This window comes from Siniperca chuatsi, linkage group LG1 (assembly GCF_020085105.1).
Source record: "Siniperca chuatsi isolate FFG_IHB_CAS linkage group LG1, ASM2008510v1, whole genome shotgun sequence".
Classification (NCBI taxonomy): domain Eukaryota; kingdom Metazoa; phylum Chordata; class Actinopteri; order Centrarchiformes; family Sinipercidae; genus Siniperca; species Siniperca chuatsi.
Window position 1 is genome coordinate 33,116,461 of NC_058042.1, and position 26,949 is coordinate 33,143,409.

Sequence of the window (26,949 nt, forward strand, 5' to 3'; positions counted from 1 at the left end):
CTATAGCTGTCATTCCTAGTATTACTAATTTATTAATATTAACACTACAATTACAATTCTACTATTTTAAAAAATTCTAGGTGGTCTTTGCATTGTGCCCCCCTACCTCCCAAAAACCTCTCTCTCTCTAAACCTCTCCCTCTCTCTCCATCTCTCTCTCTCTCAAAACCTAGCACGGCAGCGGCGTATGGCCGCCCACCATTGAGTATGGTTCTGTCCAAGGTTTCTGCCTGTTAAAGGAAGTTTTCTTGCCACTGTTGCCAAATGCTTGCTCATGGTGGGATTTGTTGGGTCTCTGTAAATAATATTATAAAGAGTACGGTCTAGACCTGCTCTATAGGAAAAGTGCAATGAGATAACTTCTGTTATGAATTGGCCCTATATAAATAAAATTGAATTGAATGGTGAGGTGACCTTTGATGTAGTCAAGCCCTGTGGAAAAATAAACATACTGTTGTCTGTGGTCCAGCATGGCTTGAACTTTGGCAGGACAATAGCAGCAGCAATAAGCTCTGGGTCCTTCATAACATCCCCAAAACGCTTCTGGATGCCACGTTGTAGGGCTGCAAGGCAACAAAGAGAGGGAGGCACAATGCAAATACCACCTAGAATTTTTAAAATAGTAGAAATGTAATTGTAGTGTTAATATTAATAAATTAATAATAATAGGAATGACAGCTATAGGAAAAATTCTGTCAGTATTAGTAACAGAGCCAATAACAACAACTGTAGTAGCAGTTGTCGATCATCGCGTGACCACCCATGTGGTCACGCGATGATCCAAAATGGTGGGCAGGCCCATGAAACTCAAACAAAGGGGCAAGAACCGAAATGGAGGACGCACTCTAATCGTCCTCATCAAGATGGCGTGGAGGCTACCACACTACCACTACCACACTTTGTGTTGTTTGAGATGTGTATGTGTGTTGATGTGCGTAAGGCATGTAAGGGTGTGTGTGTGGGGGGGCTTTATCAAAGATAAAGCAGCAGTTATTGACTCTGATGAAAGCTAACACAAGTAAAGGTCCAGCGGCGTGGTACTGATACAAATGGTAAATGGACTGTACTTGTATAGCACCTTTCTAGTCTTCCGACCATTCAAAGCGCTTTACACTATATGTCATTCACCCAAGCCAGGATCAAACCGCCAATCTTCCGATTAGTGGACGACCCGTGCTACCACTAAACCACAGCCTCCCCAAAAATAAAAGAAATGTAGCATCACATTGGTGTTATTGCGGGGTAAATTCGTGAATAGGGGATAAGGAGGGGGAGAATAATGTCGCAATAATACCACAGGCTCACAGTCAACTTCTGCAGCACTGGCATCAGTGGTTGAGACAAGATTCAGGAGATGGCATGCACACCTACGATACCTTGAAGTTGATACTCAAGACCAGTTTCGTCATTCAAAGCAGCAGAGACATCTTGATACTCCACCTCTTCTAAAGGACCTTCATCATCCGGAGCATTCTAATCCGGGTCATCAGTGGCTTCTCCCTCGCTCTCACCATAAACACGATATGCCTTTAGGAAGTTTGAGCCACTGTCAATTGTTGTAATGGTCACCTTTTCCCTGATTCGATACTCTGAATGTATTTCCTCTAATGCTGCAGCAAGAACATTAAACATACAGAAGCCTTTCATGCATCTGCAAGCTAGCACAGCAGAACACCTCGCTAAAGAGGTCTGGTCTATCCAGTGACATGTGACTCCCAAGTCCAGGTTTACAGAACTCAACTTCTTTATAATCAAGCTCTGTTGGTTTTGGGAGCTTCTTGTATTTTCAAGACCACTGTTTTTCTTGACATTATTGTGCAGTGAGGTTGCAGTGTTTGTACCATGCTCTTGAATGAAGATAATTCTACCGTAGAGAACGGCTGGCTGCCTTCACATATAAAGTTAAGCAAAGGCTTGTCAAAGGTTGCCTGTCTTACCTGTGGGACAGAGGCACTTATTTTTGCATTATTAAGGTGAGGTTCATCAGTTGGGGCCGGGGGGGAATTTCGTTTCCTGCTGTTTTCTGTGCAGCCTGTGTATAGCTTTAGCTTGTTGGAGTGAACTCACTGTTGAAAAGAAAAAAATACATCCATATATCAATAATACAATATCATTTCATATTCTGCATTAAAAGTAGAATCAACATCACAAAAAAGACAAGCCTCATATTCATATAGCAGAACCTTCCTATCCTATGTGCTTTATAAAATTGTGTGCTTAAATACACTTCTGTTCTGAAATATCCTCATTAACAATGCAAGACATACTGTAATTTTGTCAGTAACTTTGCATTTAGGTTTAATAGGGTATGTGCATGTAGTGGGGCAATTGTATTTATTTTTGAGAGTTTAAAGATTCAGACTTTGTTAGTTCATTCCTCATTGGGGTTCCCAATAATAGTGTCGGGTGAGGCACCATTTTCAAAACTGCCACAAGTGAATGTCTGCAATATCATGTCAAAAATAAATCCTCACTGTCAGTGCTGAGTGAGATCCAATTCAGTTCAAAATGCTAGCTACCGTGTGATGGTTAGCAATGTAAATACTGTTGTACATGACAGATTCTTAACCCTGAAGCATATGCTGCTAGGTTAAGAGATGGGTTTGGATTAACTCCAATAGAAAGACCCGCCCTCATTCTAGTTAACGTTAACTTGCTTAATACATAGGCTAACTCGGCCAATATTAGATAGCTAGCATTGCCATCACGAGTAACCTACTTACAATCACGTTTTCTCAGATTCAATGTGGAATTCTTGAAGGACGAGATGTCCACCCTTTTGGATCTGACAAAGTAGGCAGTGCATAATATGACTGTTGTTCCTTGTCATTTCAAAGGCAAACCAGATGTTGGGTCAGGGATGTGCATGTGCCTCTTCTTAAGGGGATGGAGGTGTTTCATCTTCTGCCATGATATTGAACTCTAGTCAATTGAAGGAGGGTCGTGGAGGGGGTAGGGCCACACCTCTGTTCCATCTGCGGTGCTATAATTGGCTAGTAGGCTAGTAGTATCTTATTTCTTGCTGTCGAAGAGTCACTGTCGTGCGTGCGAGCTCAGCTGAATATAAAAATGATTTATAGCTAAATGTATCAGTAAAAGTACCGAGAAGGGTGTAGCCCAATGTAACTTGAGTAAGAGTAAAGAATATTCTGCAAAACAACTACTCTTAGGAGTACAATTTATTTAAAAAATAGTGTAGTGTACATGTAACTAAATGGTAAATGGACTCTACTTATGTAGCGCCTTTCTAGTCTTTCTGACTACTCAAAGCGCTTTAACTAACTGTATTTTATCCACCAAAATATGATTCTGAATTAATCTGAGTAGAGGAAAAAGAATACCTTCAAAACGACTTTTTTGTATTGTTGGGACTTTAAGTTAAATTTGGAAAGTTTAGAAATTTGAATATCATGTTTCAATGTGTCAGATGTCTGTTTAAGATCAAGGAAAACTGCCCCAACCACTTCACCAATATCAAATGAGAATTTAAGCTGTTCTATAATCAGAATCAGAAATACTTTATTGATCCCAGAGGGGAAACTTTTGTTACAGCAGCTCACTATCACGTCAGTACACACAGGAATAGAAGTACTAAGCAAAAAATATAATACACTATAATACAGGTCAGAAAATAAATTAAGTACCAAGTGGGTTTACCGGTTGATGATAATAATACGGTATAAGGTAATAGTGCATGAACTGTCAAGTTAAGTGTAGCTTATTAAGATTATAATTAGATGGAGAATATTGCACAGCAGTAATAGAGGTATGAATAAATATCAATATCAATAAATAGGGAATTTTAAACTGAAGAGTATATTGCACAGGAGTATTAACACAGAATATTGCACAATTATGTCAAGTATTGCAGAGATGTAATGATCAATGTCCAGTTTAATGAATTAGGGTCATATAGACACTTAGAGGGTGGAGTTAAAGAGTTTGATGGCCACAGGCAGGAATGACTTCCTGTGGCGCTCTGTGGTGCTTTTTAGGGGGATGAGTCTTCTAAAGGTACTCATTTGCTTGACCAGCACGTCATGGAGTGGGTGGGAGACACTGTCCAAGATGGCATGTAGTTTGGCCAGCATCCTCCTCTCTGACACCACCGCCAGGGAGTCCAGCTCCACCCCCACAATGTCACTGGCCTTATGGATCAGTTTGTTGAGTCTGTTGGCGTCCGCTACCCTCAACCTGCTGCCCCAGCATGCAACAGCATACAGGATAGCACTGGCCACCACAGACTCATAAAACATCTTCAGCATTGTCCGGCAGATGTTGAAGGACCTCAGCCTCCTCAGAAAATAGAGGCGGCTCTGGCCCTTCCTGTACAGAGCTTGAGTGTTCTTAGCCCAGTCCAGTTTATTGTCCATGTGTACTCCCAGGTACTTGTAGTCCTCAACAATGTCCACACTGACGCCCTGAATGGAAACCGGGGTCACTTCGGTGCCTTGGCCCTTCGTAGGTCTACAGCCAGCTCCTTAGACTTTGTCGCATTGAGCTGCAGATGGTTCTGCTCACACCATGAGACAAAGTTCCCCACCACAGCCCTGTACTCAGTCTCATCACCACCACTGATACATACCACCACAGCAGAGTCATCAGAAAACTTCTGAAGGTGGCAGGACTCTGTGTGGTAGCTGAAGTCTGTGGTGTAGATGGTGAAGAGGACAGGCACACAGCAGAGGTTACAGGCGGGGGAGGGGGGGAGTCATTAGTGTGAAGGTGGCCGTTAGCCTGATAGCCAGTTGAGGGGGGAGTACTCTCCCAGAAAGATGGGGGAGGGGGGAAAGCAATTGAATACTGAATAATGCTGAACCCATTTCTTTACTTCTTTCAAGTATACATTTAAGAAATGTTTTGAGATGTAATTCAGATGATGCTTCATTTCTTCAGTCTTGCCGAAGTAAAACACATCATCTTATTTAAAAATAAATAAATAAATCAGCTACAGGCTGAAAAGGACACATTTCCAACAGTAGGCCTCAATGAGGAGTATGTTTTATTTGAAATCATTTTGTAAACAAAAAAATCAATGAGATAACTTCTGTTATGAATTGGTGCTATATAAATAAAATTGAATTGAGTTAAAGTTTAACTTAAAAGTGAACACAAAAATTGTTACCACTTGTGCAAAAATAAAGTATCTAACATGAATAAGAAAACAATATACAAAACCACTTAAGTGTGTTTTCCTTATAACTCTGGACCTTATCCAAAACATTTAATTTTCACTAAATTTTCCACAAATTACCCTTTAAATTCAGTTTAGAAAATCATTTTCACTTGTTTATACCACACTTTCAAACACTCACTGAAACAGAAATAAAAAAATTATGTGCTTTAAGAATGGAGGGGAAGAACAGACGAGGGACTTCAAGCTGGATACTGGGTCTGTGGTGCTCTGGCTGGCGGCAGTTCACAACAAAGTCACTTTAAACAACCAAAAGCTCATAAACATCATCATACTGAGGTAGTTTTAACTTCAGATCTTAGCTAACAGCAGTAAACACACAACCAATAACATGGACTGCTACCACACTATTATAATGCTATTATAGTGTATATAATATCACAATTTTTACAAATTCACAAAGTGTTAAAAATACATGTATTTACCGTCTGTGTGCTGCAATAAGTCATCAACAAGGTGGTATTACTCTCCATTAACTGAAGTTATAGACATATTTAACCTGTCTACCGACATCAACCGTGTTCCCATAGTTAGCTAGCTATCGCCTGCTTTAGCTACATCTGACTAACATAGCCAAACTATGTGGTGTTATTTTAACAATTTGGCTAAAACTTGGATTATAACACTGCAAAAAAGTACTTAAGTGTCATTCGTAGCTAGAGTATAACTCCACTGCCCACAAAACCTGTTCAAAAACTGGTTCTGTCAGTGCAGGGCGGTCATAGCAATAGATTTAAGCCCCTTTCATTGAGTTTGTGAGCTTCAAACTGACAGTTATATCATACACAATTTAATTTCAGGAAATAATGAGATTCCAGAAATCTTTATCAGTAGATGTGACTTAAACACAAATAAAAGGATAATTGAGCTCACTCACCCAAAAGGTTTGTCACTTTACAAATATAGCAGTAATGTTCTATTATTTAACTTTTTTAATTAATTTATTCATGTATAAAAGTCTCTCTCACACACAAAATATATCTCAAAACCTGGGCAAGTAAAACCAAAATTATCTGTATCTGAATGTATAGATTTTATAACAGATTAATAATTTAATTAATGACTATAACCAAATTACCATTGATAGCTAGTAGGTTGAAAGATTAAGTTCAACATCGAGGTTGGCAAATTACTTGTGCAACATTAAAGAAACCAGCATAATTATACATAAGCATTTATTTAAAAAAAAAATGACAAAGCAAAAACACTATGAATACTAACTCTAAATACAATACACTACAGAACAAAAGAGTGTGTGTGCGCGTGTGTCTAGGTTTAGGTGCGCGATAAAAGAATGTGTGTGCGTTTCTTTGTTCTGCCTCCATATGTCTCGCGTGCACGACCATGAACCCATGTGGTAAGAAACAAAAGAACATCTAAAGCGGGAGCTTTAAAGTTTCTCTCCGTCATGTCTGTGGGTGTTGACTCAAATTAGAGGTGTATGTGTATGATATGTTTAGGATAACGGTGTCAAGTTAAAACTTAGCATGCAAAGACTCTCTAAGGAGCATAACAAACTATCAACTTAAAGTGTTGCTACCAAATTAACCTAACAGAAGATCACAACAATAAAACCTCAGAAAAACACATCAGTAACGTACATCATTAACTAGACAGCCCTCTGCTTAGCCAAGTACACTGTTACTCTATCCTATGCCTTGTTGTTATGTTACAGTCCGTCGGGAGGGAAAGAGAGGTGGCTTTGGTGCTGCTGTTAGCTGGCGGTCCGTCTATTGTCGACGAGCCAAGCTGGGAAGAATTGTGGCTCCGCTGTGTAAACGTCTGTTGCTATGCAGTGTCCGTTTGTAGAGATAGTCTGTGGTTGTCCTTACAGAGTTAACTTGCTTCGTACTCCTGGCCATGGCCGTCCGCCGCAGTGAAAGATTCCAGGAGAGAAAGAGGTAGAACGAAGCATCGCTGACCTTTTTATTGACCTGGTGACATCCAGGTCACAGGTCAGACTGGCCAATGCTGCGGTCAAGGCTCTCAGGATTGTGGGACAAAATAGAATGCATTTAACAATCACCTAAATTAATTAATTTATCTGTGGAGTCCCAACATCTACGTCGATCATGTATTATGAGAAAGATCTGGTGTAGTAGAGGCCATTAGATAAGCATTGGACTGTATGCTGCAGTTTTGTTTAACTGCCAATAGATGTCACCATAAACACAGTAAGTCTATTGAGCCGGTCTACACACACAGCACAGCTACTGGGGCATCTCCGACAAAACCTAACTTATTAACAGTGGTGGAAAGACTAGTAGATTGTCCTACTCATGAACAAGTACTATTAATTTGCCAATATTTTACTTAAGTAGAAGTAAAAGTACTGGTGTAAAACTAAACTAAAAGTAAAAACAGCTTGTTTAAAATGTACTCAGAATAAAAGTTACTTTTTACAAAAAAGAACGATTACTCTTCTCTTTGCTGACTGGCCGTTAACTGTGAATGGCTCCACAATTTGTCAATTTACAATAGTTCAGATTCTGTTGCTTATGAGAGCCAAAACATGTGTGCTCTGTAATGGATGTGATTTTAAATGTAGTGTGGTGCATAAACATACTTTAGTAAAAGTAAAATTACTGACTACAAGTACACAAAAAACACGCTGCATTTGGCTCCATTCCGTCAATAAAATGCAAAAGAAGAATGACCAGTCTTCAGTAACTTGGCATGCTAGTAACCAGCCTCGGAAGCTAATGACCAGCCGAGCCAGTAGCCGATCCAATGGGTTGTTAGCCTCGGCATGCTAGTCACCAGCCTTGGAAGCTAATGACCAGCCAAGCCAGTAGCCGATCCAATGGGTTGCTAGCCTCGGCATGCTAGTCACCAGCCTCGGAAGCTAATGACCAGCCAAGCCAGTAGCCGATCCAGTGGTTTGCTAGGTCAATTCCCACCGCTGGCCTCTCAGTAACCAGCACCTGCTTATCATTGGCCATCTGACTTCTCAGTAGTCTTAATTTTGTCCCTTACCCTGCACCATAGTTCTGGGGCCTTTGCTTGACTATTTTGTGTAAATGTAAACCCATTTAGAAATATCTGTACTTACTACATTAATTTTCCATTTATTAATCTGTAACATTTTCAGTTCTTCAATTATTCGAGTTTCTGTCTGGCAACACTTTAAGACAGAAACTCGTTCACCCTAAGGACAAGTTACCCACACAGAAACAGAGCAATGTTGTCTACTCCATTCAGTGCAGTGAGGAAAACTGCAAAGAACGGTACATAGGCGAGACCAAACAGCCACTTCACAAAAGACTTTATCAGCACAGACGACACGCTAACTCAGGATTACAGAGCGCCGTGCATTTGCATTTCAAACCACACATTTGAAGACAGCGAGGTGAAGATTCTAAGTAGAGAGAAGAGTTGGTTTGAACGGGGCGTCAAGGAAGCCATTTTTGTGAAAAAAAGAGAACCCCCCTTGGAACAGAAATGGTGGTCTGAGATTTAATCTGCCCAAAGTCTATCAGAGTGTATTATCACCTTGGTCACGCCTATCACATGCTAATCAGGCACTTAACAGTGATGAAGTAGATGCAGCCAGAAAACAATAGGCCTGATTACTGATTACTGGACCATCTTGGAAACTATTAGGTCAGTTTCAGGTGAAACTAGCTATTAACAGATACTCAGGCAGATTCCTTCCTGAAGGCAGGCCTTATGTAACTCAGAGTAGCTTAAATTTCCAGTTCCCGTCCAGTTTTTTCACAATTGAGAATGACTTCCGGATGGGAGCCGAAACGTCTTGATTCTGAAAACAGTGTCCAGATGACTACGACTGAAACCTTTTCTACAATCATCATCATGATTAATCATCACCATCTATGTTTCTGTGCCAAGGTAACCTGGTTACTTCTGTTGTTGCTTTAAGGGACTATTTCGTCAAGCAGTTTACATGAGTTATTTCCAGTGATCAGCTGTTTGTATTGCTATTGATCAAACAGTTAATGTCCCTCCCCTCCAATGACTGAGCAATAGTGACTTACTCCTGATACAAGGAGATTAAATTCAGATACAAATGTCCCAATGTGTTGTTTCTGTTATGTTTTTGTCAATATTAAAATGTACTCATAATGTGTTGGATTGAGTTTGATAAACCAATAGTGAAAATTGGGAAAATGACTTCAAGCATTCAAATCTGGTTTTATATGATGAGTATGAGCTTACCGGCTTATTCTACCCAGTTGTGCAGTTTACGTATTTAAGCATCCACTCAGGTTAGTTATTTAGTTATAACTGCTTTCAATAAAAATTGTCCACTTTCACCCTCCTCTTGTCAAACCCCCATTTGTCTCCTCTCTCTCTGTCTTTATTTATCTTTAGGGTTTGGAGAATTCATTGTGTGTGATGAGGAATCTATCCTACCAGCTGTACACAGAGCTTTCTCCCTCAGTCCGACTCTATCTGGAGGGCCCAACGAGAGCCTCGGCCTCCAGGGATAGTGAGGCTATCAGCTGCTTTTCTCTGTATGGCAAAAAAAACACAGAGGTAAAATTCATCACACATAAAATTACACATCTGTTGCCAATTATTAAATCATCTGCCCCAATACCGTACATCCAGCAAAATGCTGAATTCCAGGATATTCACACATCCTTAAAAGCTGCACTAATCAATATTTTTATATTAACAGTGGGTCAAATGACTATGTGCACTGTAAAAGGGGTCATTCAAAGTGACAAACCCACAGAAAATTACCTGACTCAGTTTGAGTATTTTAGTCTCTTTCAGCTTTATGACCTGCAACTTTACCTACCTACTGTATTGGTTCAGTCTCATGGTTCTCATCAACCTTGTTTTCATTAGCATCCAATAGCTGTTTTCAGTGAAAAACCTCTATTGGCTTGGACAGACTTTCTGTGTACCGCGGCTGCGGTCGTGCGCACACGGTTACATTTATACTACAATGAGGGTCCGGGTCAGTCTGGCGTTCCACGCTTCAGGATTTTCGCAGCAAAGTATAGCGGCAAGTTACAGATTGGGATATAGCAATGTGTCACTGATTATTCCTGAGGTGTGCCAAGCTCTATGGTGTAGCCTGCAGTAAGAGTTAGTTGCCATCAGAAATACCAGAATCAGAAACAGAAATACTTTATTGATCCCCGTAGGGAAATCCCATCCTAAGCACAGGGGGGCAGACATAGCACAAGATTTCTGGATGAGTTTGAACTTTCCACTGTGTTTGGGCACCATCGATGGTATGGAAAGCCTGTGCAAATCAAGGCACCATCAAAGGACAAGAAAGTAAGTAAGAATTTGGCTTAACACTACCTGCCTAGCCCCAAAGAGCCAACAGACAATGTTAGCGACAAGCTGGTGAACATAGTGGAGCATTTAGCAGCTAAAGAGCCAGATTTTTAGTTTGTGTTTACAACTTATTATACAAATAGCAAATAATATATTACAAATTAATAGTGCTTTAAAATATTAGGTCTTACAATAAAAAATATACTGTAAATAGCAATTAACGTAACTAGAAATTTTAATAGAAATGATCAAGATGGTTATATTCAGTGATATTAAAGCAGAGTAGTTAAATGTAGACAAATCTTACATTATGTAATTTTACCAAAAGTGTTGTTTTACATGTTATATAATTATGTATTCTTATTACATTACTTATCCTTCAAGGTGATCATAAGTTTATGCCAAATTCCTGTCTACTTTTAGATCAAAAGTTTATATAATCAGAAACGTGTTGGATATTATGTCAGCTTTCCTTAGCCACACCCATCACATCTCTCTGAGTGAATGAGAGCATACTGTATCTCACTTATAGCCAGATAATAATTGGCCTAGCAGATAGAAACCCTAGAAGTGGCCTTATGTGGCCTTACAGGAAGGATTAGTTTCCAATACAACACACACAACCAGAAGATCCCGTTACTTATTTCAATACAGTAGCAAACAATGGAGGCTTATGGAGAGTAAACATCAGGCCCACTGTTACATGTATGTTCCCACTGTCACCCTTAGAGTGAGGAGAAAAAGACTATTTAACTATTACAGTACCTGTTTTTCCATGTGATACCATTGCTTAAAGCAGATCATTAGCCAGATTGCATGAAGGGTGAACAGGTAGGACTTTTATCCTGCTTTAGTGAGGCCTGAGGATAGTGATCTGTCCCTCTGTCTATTCACACTTTAGTCTAGAGAAAGATATCTTGATAACTCCAGGCTAGACTACTGTGAAACCTGGTATGGAAATTCAGGGTCTCCTACCTTCGGTCCATGACAAAATATGTTGAAGACTGATGGTTATATTGACTGTGTGCTAAACCCCCAACCTGAACAGTGATTGTCCAATCATAGCTTAGCACTATCACTAACACTTAGGCACTGCAGGCCTGTCATGCTTTGTATTTCCCCACATATATTATACTCTGTATTTAAAGACTTTGGAGGGTAACAGAAGTGTAAGGAATGGATTAAACATGGTGTGTTTATCTGTTTATCTGCTAACGTTCAAAGTGAAGCATACGGTTTTCAGTTCATTTCAGTTTTATTTATATAGCGCCAATTTCTAACAGAAGTTATCTCATTGTACTTTTCCTATAGAGCTTGCTAAGTTTTGGGGGGGAGGCACAATGGAAATACCACCTAGAATTTTTTTTAAACAGTAGAATTGTAATTGTAGTGTTAATATTAATAAATTAATAATAGGAATGACAGCTATAGGAAAAATAATGTCAGTATTAGTAACAGAGCCAATAACAACAACTGTAGTAGCAGTTGTCAAGCAGTAACACGGGGGCAGCAAGTGGCCCACAACCACAGATCCAGTCTCTGCAGCTCCTGAGGCAGAAATACTTGCTGAAAGTGACAGAAGGAGAGAGAAGAGAAATGAGAAAGCACAGAACTACGGGAGAGAGAAGATGTCGAGTTAGTAACATGCAGTAATGGGATAAAGCTGCATACAGATGGAGAGGGAGAGAAGGAGAGAGGAAGGAGGTGCATCATGGGACATCTCCCAGCAGTCTAGGCCTATAGCAGCATAACTAAGGGATGGTTCAGGGCTCACCCAAGCCAACCCTAACTATAAGCTTTATCAAAGAGGAAAGTCTTAAGCCTACTCTTAAATGTGGAGATGGTGTCTGTCTCCCGAGCCACAAGTAACCCTGCATTCTGGGAGCGCAGTGTTCTAGTCGGATAATAAGGTATTATGAGATCTTTAGGATACAATGGTGCCAGACCATTAAGAGCTTCGTAGGTGAAAAGAAGGATTTTAAATTCTATTCTGGATTTTACAGGGAGCCAGTGCAGAGAAGCTAATATTGGAGAAATATGATCTCTTTTCCTAGTTCTTGTCAGTACAAGTGCCGCAGCATTCTGGATCAACTGGAGAGTCTTAAGGGACTTATTTGGGCAGCCTGATAATAAGGAATTGCAATAGTCCAACCTAGAAGTAACAAATGCATGCACTAATTTTTCGGCATCATTTTGAGACAGGATGTGTCTGATTTTTGCAATATTACGTAGGTGAAAAAAGGCAGTCCTTGAAGTTTGTTTCATGTGGGAGTTAAAGGATAAATCCTTTGAAAGATATATCTGAGGTTCCTTACAGTGCTGCTGGAGGCCAGGGCAATGCCATCTAGAGTAACTATATCTTCAGATAATGTGTCTCGGAGGTGTTTGGGGCCAAGTACAATAACTTCAGTTTTGTCTGAGTTTAACATCAGAAAATTGCAGGTCATCCAGCTTTATGTTCTTAAGTCATGCTTGAAGATTAGTTAACTGGTTAGTTTCATCTGGCTTGATCAATAGATATAATTGGGTGTCATCTGCATAACAATGAAAGTTTATGGAGTGTTTCCTAATAATATTGCCTAGAGGAAGCATATATAAGGTGAATAGAATCGGTCCAAAAAACAATAAAGCATAAATCTAACCTCTGTCTTTTTTTGTAAGTTTGTAAGTATGTAAGCTAAGTAGCCAAACAGGGTTATGCTAGAATTATTTTGCCTTATCATACTTATATTACTAGGACTAACTAGCTTTACACTGCAATACAAGAACAATGCTGTTTCTTTATTTCCAAGTCTTCATCATCAACTAGTGAGGATGCTGACTTTTTGCCTGGGACATGTAGCTTTAGAATCAGCCCTTTAGCACAATCTCATGTATGTAGCCATCAAGTCCATATTTAAGATCCCATTTACAGGATTCTCATTCAGTCAACTGGCAACATTACATAAGTAGACTGGAGACAGTTTTTCCAACCAACTAATGGAGTTGACATTAGCTTAATTAGCTAGCTAGGTATAGCTGATAAAATCTGCCAGCAAAAGTTGTCAACCGACAAATTGAGTGCGCATGCGCCAGCCCGCATGCTGCCCGTTGCCATAGCTCTGTCTCATCGTCTTACTTGTGTGTAAGTATAGTTTAAACTACGCTCTTTACGAAAATGAGGGTAGAAAGTGTTTTGGTACTTTTTTTCTCTGTGGAACTTCTTCTTCTGCTACTCGGTCAGGGCACCGCTGCAGATCAGCTGTTTGGCCACATTGTTTACACCAGGGAACAGCTGATCGCGCTGAAGCCGAGCGGCATGGCACCCAGGACTACCGATGAGATCTGGAGGAGGACACACCGAGGATGCAGAGGTGGAACGAAGCGGTGAAGGAAGAGAGAGGGGTGCAGACAAAAGAGACTTGGATAAGAGTACGTGAGATCGCTGGCGAATAAAATGGACGAGCTAACGGTGTTAGGCCGGAGTCAGACGGAGTTCCGTGAGTGTAGTTTGATGTGCTTCTCAGAGACATGGCTACACCAGGATATCCCGGACCATAACGTTTCTATCGACAGGTTTCAGACTGTTCGGGCCGACAGGGATCACACCGGGAGCGGTAAGCGGAAAGGCGGTGGGCTTGCTCTTCTGGTTAACAACAGATGGTGTAATCCTGGTCACGTTACCATCAAGCAGAGTATCTGTAGCCCGGACATTGAACTGTTAGCTGTGGGACTCCGGCCATATTATCTGCCACATGAATTTTCACATGCCATTGTTGTGGCTGTTTACATCCCCCCCTCTGCTAACCCGGCATCGCGTGCAACGCCATTCACACCGCCATAGCACAACTCCAGACTCAACACCCGAATGCACTCATATTAATCTCGGGTGACTTCAACCATGTCAGTGTTTCAACAACACTGACTAATTTCACCCAGTATGTGAGTTGTCCTACTAGAGAGGAGAGGACACTGGACCTGCTGTATGCTAACGTTAAGGACGCATACAGCTCTTCCCCCCTCTGGGTAGGTCAGACCGCAATCTGGTTTACCTTAAACCCTGCTATGTGCCTCTGGTTAAAAGACAGCCCGCGACCACAAGGACAGTGAGGAGATGGTCAGAGGACGTCTATGAGACACTGCAGGAACTGGGATGCACTCTGTGAGCCTCATGGAGAGGACATTGATGGGCTCACTCAGTGCATTACTGGCTACATTAACTTCTGTGTGGACTGTCCCAGCTAAGATGGTCCATTGTTATCCAAATAACAAACCCTGGGCAACAAAGGACATCAAGGACATCCTGAATGCCAAGAGGAGGGCCGTTACTGATGGTAATAGGGAGGAGGTGAGGGCTATCCAGGCCGACCTGAAGGTGAAAATCAGGGAAGCCAAGGAGAAGTACAGGAGGAAGCTGGAGCGGAAACTCCAGCAGAACAACATGAGAGAGGTCTGGAGCGGAGGTGGATGCCCCCCTTGTGTCCTGGATTGTGGACTACCTGACTGGCAGAGCGCAGCACGTGCGCCTGCAGCACTGTGTGTCGGACAGCGTGGTCAGCAACACTGGGGCCCCTCGGGGGACTGTCCTCTCTCCCTTCCTCTTCACCATCTGCACCACGGACTTCAGCTACCACACAGAGTCCTGCCACCTTCAGAAGTTTTCTGATGACTCTGCTGTGGTGGGATGTATCAGCGATGGTGAGGAGTCTGAGTACAGGGCTGTGGTGGGGAACTTTGTCTCATGTTGTGAGCAGAACCATCTGCAGCTCAATGCGACAAAGTCTAGGGAGCTGGTTGTGGATCTACGAAGGGCCAAGGAACCGAAGTGACCCCGGTTTCCATCCAGGGGGTCAGTGTGGACATTGTGGAGGAGTACAAGTACCTGGGAGTACACTTGGATAATAAACTGGACTGGACCAAGACCACACAAGCTGTTTACAGGAAGGGCCAGAGCCGCCTCTATTTTCTGAGGAGGCTGAGGTCCTTCATCTGCCGTACAATGCTGAAGATGTTTTATGAGTCTGTGGTGGCCAGTGCTATCCTGTATGCTGGGGCAGCAGGTTGAAGGTAGCGGATGCCAATAGACTCAACAAACTGATCCGTAAGGCCAGTGACATTGTGGGGGTGGAGCTGGACTCCCTGGCGGTGGTGTCAGAGAGGAGGATGCTGGCCAAACTACACGCCATCTTGGACAGTGTCTCCCACCCACTCCATGACGTGCTGGTCAAGCAAAGGAGCACCTTCAGCAGAAGACTCATCCCACCAAAAAGCACCATAGAGCGCCACAGGAAGTCATTCCTGCCTGTGGCCATCAAACTCTTTAACTCCTCCCTCTACGGGTTAGTCTGTATGACCCTGGGTCACTAAACTGGACATTGATCATTACATCTGCAATACTTGACATAATTGCAATATTCTGTGTATTACCTCCATTACTGCTGTGCAATATCCTAATAATCTCAATAAGCTACACTTAACTCGACAGTACTTGCACCACTACTTATTACTTATATTATTACATTGTATTATTTTACTGTATTATCATCATCAACCGGTAAACCCACTTGGTACCTCACACTTATTTTATCTTATACTTATACCCACCTGGTACTTAATTTATTTTCTGACCTGTTTTTATAGTGTTTTTATAGTGTATTGTATTATATTTTTTGTTAGTACTCTTGTGTGCACTGACGTAAAGACGAGCTGCTGTAACAAAGAGTTTCCCTTTGGGGATCAATAAAGTATTTCTTATTCTGATTCTGAAAATTGCAGGCTAAAAATAAGATGCTGTCTGAAATCAAGGACCCAAGAATTTCGAGTGGTAAATCTGCTACCATCATCATTGTAATCTGCAAATGTTCCGTGTGAGAACAAGAAGCTTGACAAGCGAAGTAACAGTAAAAAAGGGGGGCGAAGCTCTGTTAACCATCTATTGCCATGAAATTTGCCGTGGAAGTAATGGTCCCCAGATACTTTGGCCTGTAGCGCCACCATCAGGTCAAATTAATTATTAAAAATTAATTATTTGCCTTTAGAGTTTAACACCTTGGTGGTGTGTGTTTATCCTGATGTGGGTGTATTATAAATATTCTGCCTTTTCTATCCATTATCTTGAGAGCCTCTGTATAGGATGCGCAGATGCACAGTCCCTGTAATATTATGCAAGAAAACCTTACATCAGGAAACTGATATGAGAAAAATAATAATAAATAATAAACTCACTGTTGTGTAGCCACAACAGAACGTACTGTATGTTACTATACAAAAAAATTTAAATGTTCTCTCTTTCACTTCCTCCATGGCAGCGTAACCAGAATCTGTCCATACTGTCTGAGGTACCCCGACAGCCTAAGGGGGCTGAGTGGCTGTGGCACCCTAAGGTGGTGGGGCTATATAAGCTTGTTTTGCAGAACAGCGACAGCAACTCCAGCAGCCGTGAGGCTGCCATAGGAGCCCTGCAAAATATCACTGCAGGAGAGGCCAGGGTAGGGTCACACGCCATAGAAATACTATGCATGAATATTCATATAACAAAATTAACTGTCTGATTTATTTTTTGGTTGCTTTGGAATTGGATTCTTCAACAAGAAAACCAACAATAGCACCCAATCAACAGAACAGAACTTATGTGATCTCTGCCCCTCTCTGCCAGTGGTCATCAGTGCTGAGTGATGTGGTGATGGAGCAGGAGAAGATGCTGCCCATCTTGCTGGATCTGTTAGACACCAACAGTGACATGGAGCTGAGGCCTCTGACCGGCCTGCTGAGAAATCTGGCCAGACACTCCTCTAACAAAGACCACATGGGTAAGATGCAAATCCAAACTAGGATTGCTGAATCCTAGTTTGGATCCAGTCTTCTTTGGGCTGGAAACTCTCTCTGTGTGTATCTCCGTTCAAGTATCAAAAGTCTTTTTTACTTATTCTTTAATCATATTTCTTGATCTAAATGATAATTTTGCTAATTTTAGACTGCTTATTTAGGCAGTTCTTGTACAGCAGCTTGTGTCAAGACAGCATCAACCACTTATGCATGTTGATATTACTTAAAGTAAGGTATTGAAAAAAGTAGTATTGTGTTCAAGTGGAAAATTGGTAGCAGAGGCAGATTGAAAAAGAAGTGCAGCAGAGGTCGAGATATCCTGACTTTCAGTCCCTAGTATGGGTCAAGCTCCAAAAACACTGGATCCTAGTATTAATTATAATAATAATGTTATTTTCTCAGACTTTAGAAAGCTCCTCTAGAGCCACAAAAGACATTAAACAGATGTTCACAGGCTGAGTAGGACTCATGATGAGTTAACTGAACTTGATGTGTAAAATTGGTGGAGTGCCCCTTTAGCAGGCAGTATGAACGAGCCTTAGATTATCTGAAACACCAAACCGACAGAGGTGGACCTTTCAAAGGCTGAAATTACTGAAAGGTCAGAGCATTTATCTAAAAGCAGTCCTGTAAGACAACCACCCTCGCTCTTTGTCCTGGCAGCTAAGAATATGGTGAAGGTTCTGGTGTCCAAGCTGCCCAGTGATGGCCTTCAGAAAGCGCCACCCAGCGAGGTTGTGGTCAACATCTGTGGAGCCCTCAATCACCTGGTCATCTGCAGTTCCTTGGCAGCCCGGGACATCTTGTACGTCAACGGCCTGCCGAAACTTGTGGGCATCAAGACATCCCACGATAACAGGCAGGACTGACTTCTATTATAATCCTCAAATATCAGTGTAGTACAAGGAAAAAACAGCTGCTGCTTCAGAAAGCAGGATGAGTAAATATTAACTCACCAATAATGTTAAATCTATGAAAACTGTTTTATTGCAACAAAACCTTTTTTTCATGCAGTTTTCTTAGTTTATTAATATTTTTTAGGCCCTATAATCTTTCAGTTATACCAAAGCTATGACCTCTCAGTGACATCCATTTCCTGTTTATCAACATATTCTGTTGCTGTTACTGCTCTCCCCTCTGGCCATTGGCCACACAAAAAAAATGTTTGCAGGTCATTTTAGAGTGTTTATCATTGGGTTTCTCTCTTCTGCTTATGTGGTATTCCCTCCTTGTTAGTCCTCCTTGTTTCTAACTGTCTGTCACTATATCTTGGTTTAGCTCTGGGAGTCTAAAAGCTGCTCGAGCAGCCTCAACTGTCCTCTGCAACATGTTCCAGTACAACAAACTGCACAGAGACTACAAACTGGTGAGACCCACAGCAGATACCAATAGACATCATACTGTACAAAAACATACAAATGTTGTATACATACCAAGATTTCAAGTGCTTAGCTATGTGCCTCTCTCTTAAGGGGACATGTTTGCAGCTACAGTGCATCCGGAAAGTATTCACAGCGCTTCACTTTTTCCACATTTTGTTATGTTACAGCCTTATTCCAAAATGGGTTAAATTCATTACTTTCCTCAAAATTCTACAAACAATACCCCACAATGACAACATGAAAGAAGTTTGTTTGAAATCTTTGCAAATTTGTAAAAATAAAAAACGAAAAAGAAAATCACATGTGCATAAGTATTCACAGCCTTTGCTCAATACTTTGTTGAAGCACCTTTGGCACCAATTACAGCTTCAAGTCTTTTTGAGTATGATGCTACAAGCTTGGCACACCTATTTTTGGGCAGTTTCTCCCATTCTTCTTTGTAGGACCTCTCAAGCTCCATCAGGTTGGATGGGGAGCGTCAGTGCACAGCCATTTTCAGATCTCTCCAGAGATGTTCAATTGGGTTCAAGTCTGGGCTCTGGCTGGGCCACTCAAGGACATTCACAGAGTTGTCCCGTAGCCACTCCTTTGTTATCTTGGCCATGAGCTTAGTGTCGTTGTTGTGTCAAAATTCTACAAACAATACCCCATAATGACAATGTGAAAGAAGTTTGTTTGAAATCTTTGCAAATTTATTAAAAATAAAAAATGAAAAAAATCATATGTACATAAGTATTCACAGCCTTTGCCATTCAATTCAATTTCAAGTCAAAATAAGATTGTTTTCTCTGTCTTTTGGCCTGAACCAAGATTTCAAGTGCTTAGCCATGTGCCTCTCTCTTAACAAAGGTGACATGTTGCAGCTACAGTGCATCCAGAAAGTATTCACAGCGCTTCACTTTTTCCACATTTTGTTATGTTACAGCCTTATTCCAAAATGTATTAAATTCATAACTTTCCTCAAAATTCTACAAACAATAGCCCATAATGACAACATGAAAGAACTAGAGGCTAGTTTCCCAGTTCCTGCCGCTGAAAATCATCCCCACAGCATGATGCTACCACCACCATGCTTCACTGTAGGGATGGTATTGGCCAGGTGATGACGGTGCCTGGTGTCTTCAAGACATGACGCTTGCCATTCAGGCCAAAGAGTTCAATCTTTGTTTCATCAGACCAGAGAATTTTGTTTCTCATGGTCTGAGAGTCCTTCCGGTGCCTTTTGGCAAACTCCAGGCAGGCTGTCATGTGCCTTTTACTGAGGAGTGGCATCCATCTGGCCACTCTACCATACAGGCCTGATTGGTGGAGTGCTGCAGAGATGGTTGTTCTTCTGGAAGAAATGTTCTTCTTGGTCACCTCCCTGACTAAGGCCCTTCTCCCCTGATTGCTCAGTTTGGCCGGGCAGCCAGCACTAGGAAGAGTCCTGGCGGTTCCAAAGTTCTTCCATTTATGGATGATGGAGGCCAGTGTGCTCATTGGGACCTTCAATGCTGCAGAAATTTTTCTGTACCCTTCCCCAGATCTGTGCCTCGATACAATCCAGTCTTGGAGGTCTACAGACAATTCCTTGGACTTCATGGCTTGGTTTGTGCTCTGACATGCACTGTTAACTGTGGGACCTTATATAGACAGGTGTGTGGAGGTCGACTCCAATCAAGTTGTGGAAACATCAAGTATGATCAGTGGAAACAGGATGCACCTGAGCTCAATTTTGAGTGTCATGGCGTCAAATGTTTCAAATTCTACGTGGTCTTTGCATTGAGGTTCATCTTCCAACACGACAACGACCCTAAGCTCATGGCCAAGATAAATGGCTGTGCACTGACGCTCCCCATGGATGGATGGAGCTTGAGAGGTCCTGCAAAGAAGAATGGGAGAAACTGCCTAAAAATAGGTGTGCCAAGCTTGTAGCATCATACTCAAAAAGACTTGAGGCTGTAATTGGTGCCAAAGGTGCTTCAAAAAAGTATTGAGCAAAGGCTGTGGATACTTATGTACATGTGATTTTTTTTTTTCGTTTTGTAATGAAAGTAATGAATTTAATCCATTTTGGAATAAGGCTGTAACATAAAATGTAGAAAAAGTGAAGCGCTGTGAATACTTTCCGGATGCACTGTATTCCACATAATGTAAAAACAGAGGTAGTATTTTAATCCAACCATGGTGGAGAAAAAAACCAGCTAAACTCCTGCTAACAAGATTAGCAGCATTAATCACAGTCTCAGCTTTTGACTATTAATATATTGACTTCAATACAAATATTGTAGGGTATACATAATTTTCCCACTGTTGTGTAAAATGATTATCGTTACTGATTGACAACCCTAATCAATTCCCACAGATTTATTATGTTCTGTTTGTGCAGTATAGTAAAACTGGCCCTTTAAATGTGTTACGAACACATTTAAGACACAGAACCAAAAACAAAATTGCACTGTTAATATGGTATTTTATGTTGCTACTGTGTGAATGAAGATATGATCCTGAAGTTAAAATGGATAGCAGAATGTGTGGGTGTTGGCTGACATTGTGCTTTAAACTTTTGTCTCCACCAGATGGTTTTCTAGTTTACATCTGCCCACATCTGTTTTTTATCCCACTTGACCTCCACTCCTCTCTTCCCATTGGTCCTCCTCCCCCCTCCTTCGCTTTGTTCTGAAAGCCTGCATCATGTTAGCCATGCCTTATCTGGGGATACTTGGCTCTGCAAATGCAAATATTTTCTCTGTAGTTGATGTAGAGTTACTAAAGCACTAAAGAGTTTCTAAAGGGGTGGTTCTCAATCTGCCACATCACACATTGGGAAATCAGTGGTGATGCAGTTTTTACTCTAAACATTCCATTTTTAATCCTTTTATTCTATAATTTATGCTAGAAATACACATTGGAAAACCAGCAGGATTCAGAGAAAGCAGTGATATATTATCACCTTATAATGTTAGTATGACAAATGCGTTAGAAAACAGTGGCTTATTTACACATCCAGCATATACATAATCATTTGTTTGTGTCCGCCTGATGAATGTAAGTCCAACATTCATTCTCCTTTTAGATCTGTTTTGGTCTCCACCAACTCCTGAGAAAAATATCTGGCTTTTTAGCGGCTAAATGCTCATCCAGCTAGTAGCTAACATTGTCTGTCTCATTTGGTGCTGGGCAGGTAGTGTACTTTGAGTGAAACTGAATTTGTGAGTGGGCTCTGATTACAAGAGGGATTTAATCAGATTGTTCAGATTGATCTGAAGAAAAACTTTCAGATTTCAGCCTGAGAAAAGATATTTTTTTGACTAATATTTGGCATATACCAAGAGATGACAGTTAACACAGGATTAGAACTTGGGAAATGTTTCATTGAATGGTTTTTGCTGAAAACAGCTGCCTGCTGCTGTCAGAAATAACACTGATGAGACCTGTGAGAGTGAACTAAAACAGTAAAGTTTTAGTCAGCCGTAAAAACAAAACAATGCTATAACACTCTGTAGAGCTGAGGGGAACTGTAGAGTTGGTTGATAATTCTCTGTGGCTTCATCAACACTAGCAACCCCTTTCAGATAATGAAGTAAAACCACAGGCAATGTTGAACGTTTTCCACAGCACAATGGGAATTACTGAAATTGGGAATTAACTCAAATGTTAAAATACAACTAAGAGCAAGTTGGTTTTCCCCAGTTTATGTAGTTGATAAAGATCCAGAGTTAGTGGCTAACAGGATTACAGCAAACTGGGCACAAACAAGAGAAGCAGCTCCTTTTATAGAAGGATGTTTTACCAATCTGCTGTGGAATGCCACACTGATTATATTAGATAACATTTTATTCCTGTAATGCCTGCTGTTAAGGGTTTGTAATTTTAAGTGTAAATAACAAAGGAAAAAATGACCATATCAAAAATACAATTTTAGAGAGAATTTGAGATGTAACAATCCTAAATTCCTTTTTTTTTGTCCAACATAGTGATGACACTGCTTCTCTCTATATTCTTGTGATGATCCCTGCTTTATCTCCTGAATACTCTACTGCTGTCTATCACTGCCAGTGTTTTGTTGAGTTTAAGTTTTTGCGTGACCGCTTTCAGCAGGAATGCAGAGAATCTGGCTGAGATATTTTGGGTTTGTCTCGTTTGTGCCTTCTGGGATGAATAAAAGAAGAGTTTGGTTAGGTGGACTTGGCAGTCCCTGAACACTGTTATGTTCCTCTTGCATAATCCCTCCCCCACCCACACACACACACACACACACATCATCCCCAACCAAACTGAACCTGACACAGTAAAAGCCATGTGTTTATCTGACTGCTGGGTGGCCATGGTGAAGTTATTACATTTGATAGATATCCTGTTGTGTGTGTCTGTCTTCAACCCAATCTCATGCAGTTCACACAAAACTCTGTTTTCACAGTACAAACAAACTGGCCCAAAGCAAACAAACTGGTCCAAAGCAAACTTGAAGACTTTGAAATGGCCTAGTCAAAGTCCTGACCTGAATCCTATTGAGATGCTGTGGCATGACCTTAAAAAGGCAGTTCATGCTCAAAAACCCATCAATTCGTCTTTACTTGAACCCAACCTTAGCCCTAACCCCAGCACCAAACAGCAGACAGACAAAGGTGGCGACTAGCTGGTGAACAGGGGTGAAAGTAGGCCGGTATGGTCCAGTACTCCATACCGGTTGGCTCCATACGATTCAGTGCCTATACACAGAAGAGGGGACGGCAGCTGCCAGGCAAAACCCACATACAACATCCGTCACAGTCGCATTTCCAACAAGAAAACACATATGCTAACGTTAGGTCAACATAAACAGCAGTTAGTTTTCTTATAAATTGCTTCTAAATTGTTCCAGTGTGTTTGTGCCGTAAAGTTTATATACAGTTAATGGTTTGTGCCCAGCACAGACCTGTGGATTTTTAATCTGTCCTGGAGGGAACCCCGCTGCCTTTCCAAAACTGTTAGTTACTGCTGGCTAACATCAACTTTTGCTGCAGCTGACTGTCTGATATCGAGTACTGTGGGTTTTTGGCAGCAGTTGTTTCTTTCAAAAATCTCCCAAGTAAAATGACAAAATAAGTTGTGATGTTTCATGATGTTCAATTTCATTCCAACAACACAGACAGTAGGTCAAACAAGTTTGACTTGTTCTGTAACTGGCATAATAACGTGCACGTGCACATCTTTACTTCCTAAACACACACAGTGCTTGGAAGGGTGCGTTTGATTTATTGTTCCAGTTATTTCGATTTTTTTTCCTGACCAAACCACGCACTTAATTGATGTAATTTGCACCGGGCAAGGACGAATGATACATGATTCCACCAAAATTCCTACATTATGATTTTGATTTTGTTTTGTCAACATTCACAAAATATTCTGTGGTACTTACACCATTTAAATAAATCATTTGCTATACATGATTTCAAGCATTTCTAATTTCTTTCTACACCATACAGGCATTAAAAAATTTAATGTGTGTGTTCAGGGATGCATGAAGCTGGGGGAGGGAGGAGAACAATATGAAGCGATGAAGGCACGTCTGGCACTGCAGGATTTGAGTCCCTGGCGGCGTAGTGTGTTACTGATGGTAGTCTTTGTTACTTTGGTCCCAGCTCTCTGCAGGTCATTCATTAGGACCTCACAGGGTAAGATCTTGCGTGGAGCCCCAGATCGAAGGAGATTATCAGTGGTCTTGTATGTCTTCCATTTTCTTGCTCCCACAGTTTATTTCGTCACACCAAGCTGCTTACCTATTGCAGATTCAGTCTTCCCAGCCTGGTGCAGGTCTACCATTCTGTTTCTGGTGTCGTTTGACAGCTCTTTGGTCTTGGCCATAGTGGCATTTGGAGTGTGATGGTTGTGGACAGGTGTCTTTTATACTGATAACGAGTTCAAACAGGTGCCATTAATACAGGTAACGAGTGGAGGACAGAGGAGCCTCTTAAAGAAGAAGTTACAGGTCTGTGAGAGCCAGAAATCTTGCTTGTTTGTAGGTGACCAAATACTTATTTTACCGAGGAATTTACCAATTAATTCATTAAAAAATCCTACAATGTGATTTCCTGGTTTCTTCCCCCCATTCTGACTCTCATAGTTGAAGTGTACTTATGATGAAAATTACAGGCCTCTCTCATCTTTTTAAGTGGGAGAACTTGCACAATTGGTGGCTGACTAAATACTTTTTTGCCCCACTGTACGTTTTTGGGAATACATTTACTGTTTTTACATTGTTTGCCAGTATTTGTATTGTGTTTTTATGTTTTTCAGAAAGGATTTGCCAGACAAGACTTCGCAGATGCCACCATCTAGGCTGCATCATGTTACATGATTCATTCTGAGCTTTTGACTTCAGGATCAAGGTTGCTGTGAGGAAAAGAAGAGGAACAACAGCAGATTATCTAGCAGTGATCGACCCACAGGAAGGGAAAAATGGACTGGACTGGAGTTAATGGACTGGAGGCAATGTCCTCTGTGTATTTAACTTGGTTTAGCTTGCAGCAGATAGGCTGTGAAGATGGGAACTTAATGTTATACACACACACAGTGGACTTCACCCCCAAAACTACCATATGCTCTGTGTGTTTTACAGTTTGACTGATATGTTGCTGATAGCTGATATATGATACCCACATTAGACAGATAGATTGGCCCACTGTTAAAAATGCGATGGATAAATCAAAGTGAAAACAACACAGAGCTGCTACAGTCACTACAGAGTTATAGACCATCAAATAAAAAATATAAAACATACTAGCAGTGCCACCCTCAGCATGTCATAATGTCACAACTACCCTTCCCAAGTTGATTCTGTGTTTGAAAAAACTAATAAATTGCATCAACACTTAATCATGTAGGAATGCAGTGTAAGCATGGAAATATTGAAAATAAAGACCTATATACTCTTTTCTATCAGGTGGAAGTACCTCCAGTTAGCTACCAGAGCTTCATGATCATCAACAGAAGTCCAGTCAGAGCTCTGAGGAAATGCCAGTTACAAAACAAACACCCCAAAAATTATATTTCTGATTACTTATGCCTGTAGCCTTAATTTTAGAAGTACAAATGACACACTCTTGAAACTGAAGGCACTTGTTGCTGGGTTTTTTTATATGTTTTTGAAGCCATTTTTATGTATAGTAATACATCTAAAAGATTTGTTACTTGCATAAACAGAAAGAATTCACTGTTACAGTGTACGTGGTCTGTTGTGAATGTGTGGAGATGATGTCTCTGGCCTGACGTTAGATTCCCAGCCTAAATTATTATCCCAGTCCCAGTGACTTAGGTGATGATCAGGTCAAAATTTTAATTTCTCCAATACTCCAAAATAATTTTATGACCAAATACCGGCAAAACAGTCCTATTAGCCTCAGCTATGTTCAGCACTAATTAGCAAATCTTCAGATCAGAATCAGAATCAGAAATACTTTATTAATCCCAGAGGGGAATCTCTTAGCATACTAAAACGCTACACTAAGATGATGAACATGGTAACCATTATCAGAACTGTACCTAACTACAGCCTCACAGACAGCATGGCTTTTGATTGTCTTGTTAACATACAAATTCAGAAGTGTTTTCTTTCAGACGTTACATATTAACAGTTTGAGAGCTTTATAAAAAAGAAAGGAAATATGTCAGAAAAGAAATAGGAAGTACTTAGTAGCAGCTCTAGATTTAAAATAAGTTTAGATATCAGCAATTCATATCGAGTTAATTTGAGGTTTTGTATTTGTTTATCTGGCTATTTTTTACTTGACTGTCCTGGGAATGGAAATGCTCTCATGCACAGGAATTAATGCATTTAATTTTCAGTTTGCTAAAAGAAGAATAAATGAAATGACAGCATGAGAGGCCACTATGGCAGTCTAAGAAAGGAGCATCAACGACAGTAAGACTTCACCAAACATCAAATTATTGGACAAACAGCACTTTGTTCAGCACTTGATCTCAAGGGAGAGCTGTGCAGAAATACCACTAGCACTAAATATGGAGTCAAGAATAAATTAAAAACATGGATCTCAGTGGTTAGTACCTTAATGAAACTGCACATAATATAACACAAATGAACCAAAACAAGGCAAGTAGCCTGTCTTCACAAAATACTATCTTGTGCTCACAATGAGGTAAATCATGACCTTGAAAAATATACTGTATGTGCAGTGGAATATGGACAAAGATTTGAGAAAATAGTGTGCTATTTAAGAAAAATCTAATTATCCTACTCTGTCCTATATAAACAATCTAGTCAAACAAAATTTGATTAAAAAGCTGAAGCCTCAGAATAATGTCTAAACTGTGGAGAGATTACAGCATGGAGGA

At 40.8% G+C, this 26,949-nt stretch overlaps 1 protein-coding gene across 2 annotated transcripts in view; it reads left to right on the plus strand.

Annotated features, from left to right (window-relative positions):
* Positions 1-25,816, plus strand: part of LOC122872705 (plakophilin-3-like) — a 54,762-nt gene extending 28,946 nt beyond the window's left edge. The window contains exons 9-14 of one of the 2 annotated variants that reach the window (XM_044188767.1): positions 9,527-9,691; positions 16,738-16,917; positions 17,085-17,238; positions 17,918-18,113; positions 18,533-18,620; positions 24,240-24,847. In XM_044188767.1, coding sequence (XP_044044702.1) covers positions 9,527-9,691; positions 16,738-16,917; positions 17,085-17,238; positions 17,918-18,113; positions 18,533-18,620; positions 24,240-24,464 — 1,008 coding nt within the window. In that variant the 3' untranslated portion in view covers positions 24,465-24,847. Of the gene's footprint in view, positions 1-9,526; positions 9,692-16,737; positions 16,918-17,084; positions 17,239-17,917; positions 18,114-18,532; positions 18,621-24,239; positions 24,848-24,894 lie in introns of those variants that run through there. The other variant, XM_044188795.1, reaches the window with a different exon arrangement.
* Positions 25,817-26,949: the final 1,133 nt, after the last annotated feature.